This window comes from Austrofundulus limnaeus, unplaced genomic scaffold (assembly GCF_001266775.1).
Source record: "Austrofundulus limnaeus strain Quisiro unplaced genomic scaffold, Austrofundulus_limnaeus-1.0 Scaffold364, whole genome shotgun sequence".
Taxonomy (NCBI): domain Eukaryota; kingdom Metazoa; phylum Chordata; class Actinopteri; order Cyprinodontiformes; family Rivulidae; genus Austrofundulus; species Austrofundulus limnaeus.
In genome coordinates this window covers 116,154-117,412 of record NW_013952766.1, presented here as the reverse complement: position 1 = coordinate 117,412, position 1,259 = coordinate 116,154, and the positions used below count along the sequence as shown (strand labels likewise).

At 47.2% G+C, this 1,259-nt stretch overlaps 1 protein-coding gene across 1 annotated transcript in view; it reads left to right on the top strand.

The window, feature by feature from the left end:
- Positions 1–1,019, top strand: part of nudt13 (nudix (nucleoside diphosphate linked moiety X)-type motif 13) — a gene marked incomplete at its 5' end in the record, with an annotated part of 5,137 nt that extends 4,118 nt beyond the window's left edge. The window contains 2 exon segments of the mRNA XM_014023321.1: positions 257–411; positions 516–1,019. Coding sequence (XP_013878775.1) covers positions 257–411; positions 516–728 — 368 coding nt within the window.
- Positions 1,020–1,259: the final 240 nt, after the last annotated feature.

Genomic DNA, 1,259 nt, shown 5'->3' with positions numbered 1-1,259 from the left:
CCTCTGTAAAGGAGCACAGAGAGGGAAAGAGACGAAGTAAATAAACAAGCAGGAAAATGAAACTTATCGGCGTCTTTTTTTTTACCGACCTCAAAAAAAGTTATCGTGCAATTAATTGATTTATTGACTATCGCGACAGGCCTACTGCCGACTCACCTGTCCACCTGCCGACTCACCTGTCTCATATTTCTGGTTTGACATGATCCCCAGGTGAACCTGTAACAGGTGTGTGACTCGTGTCTTGTTTTGTCTCTAGGTGAGGGTCTGGAGGAGGCTCTGTGCAGGGAGGTGGCAGAGGAGGTGGGCTTGGAGGTCCAGAACATCTCCTACAGCTCCTCACAGCATTGGCCTTTCCCTCACAGCTCTTTCATGCTGGGCTGCCATGCCACTGTTAGCCCCGCCCACTCTCAGGTGACTAACACACTCTTCTACACAGTTTAGAAAGGTAGAGGACTGGGTTATAGGTCATGAGGGACACCTGGGCATCATGTGACCTGCTGTGGTTTCCTGTCCAGCTGAACGTGAACCAATCAGAACTGGAGGATGCTCGCTGGTTCACTCTAGAGGAAATTACCTCTGCCCTGCAGGTGGAGGCTCCGCCCAGGAGAGGGGAAGATCCCGCCTTCTGGCTGCCTCCCAGACACGCCCTCGCCAACCGCCTCATCACAGAGTGGAGGGATCGCCAGAGACACAGAGAGGACACGCCAAGGACGTCACATGACAACTGAACGCATCAATGAGCTGACGACACGTGTTCCTGATTTATAATCCAGACACGTGTTCCTGATTTATAATCTGGACGCTTGTTCCTGATTTATAATCCGGACGCTTGTTCCTGATTTATAATCCGGACGCTTGTTCCTGATTTATAATCCAGACGCTTGTTCCTGATTTATAATCTGGACGCTTGTTCCTGATTTATAATCCGGACGCTTGTTCCTGATTTATAATCCAGACACGTGTTCCTGATTTATAATCCAGACACGTGTTCCTGATTTATAATCCAGACACGTGTTCCTGATTTATAGTCCAGACGTGTTCCTGATTTATTATCCAGACACGTGTTCCTGATGTATAATTCAGACACGTGTTCCTGATTAATAATCCAGACACGTGTTCCTGATTAATAATCCAGACACGTGTTCCTGATGTATAATCCAGACACGTGTTCCTGATGTATAATTCAGACACGTGTTCCTGATTAATAATCCAGACACGTGTTCCTGATTTATAATCCAGACACGTGTTCCTGATTTATA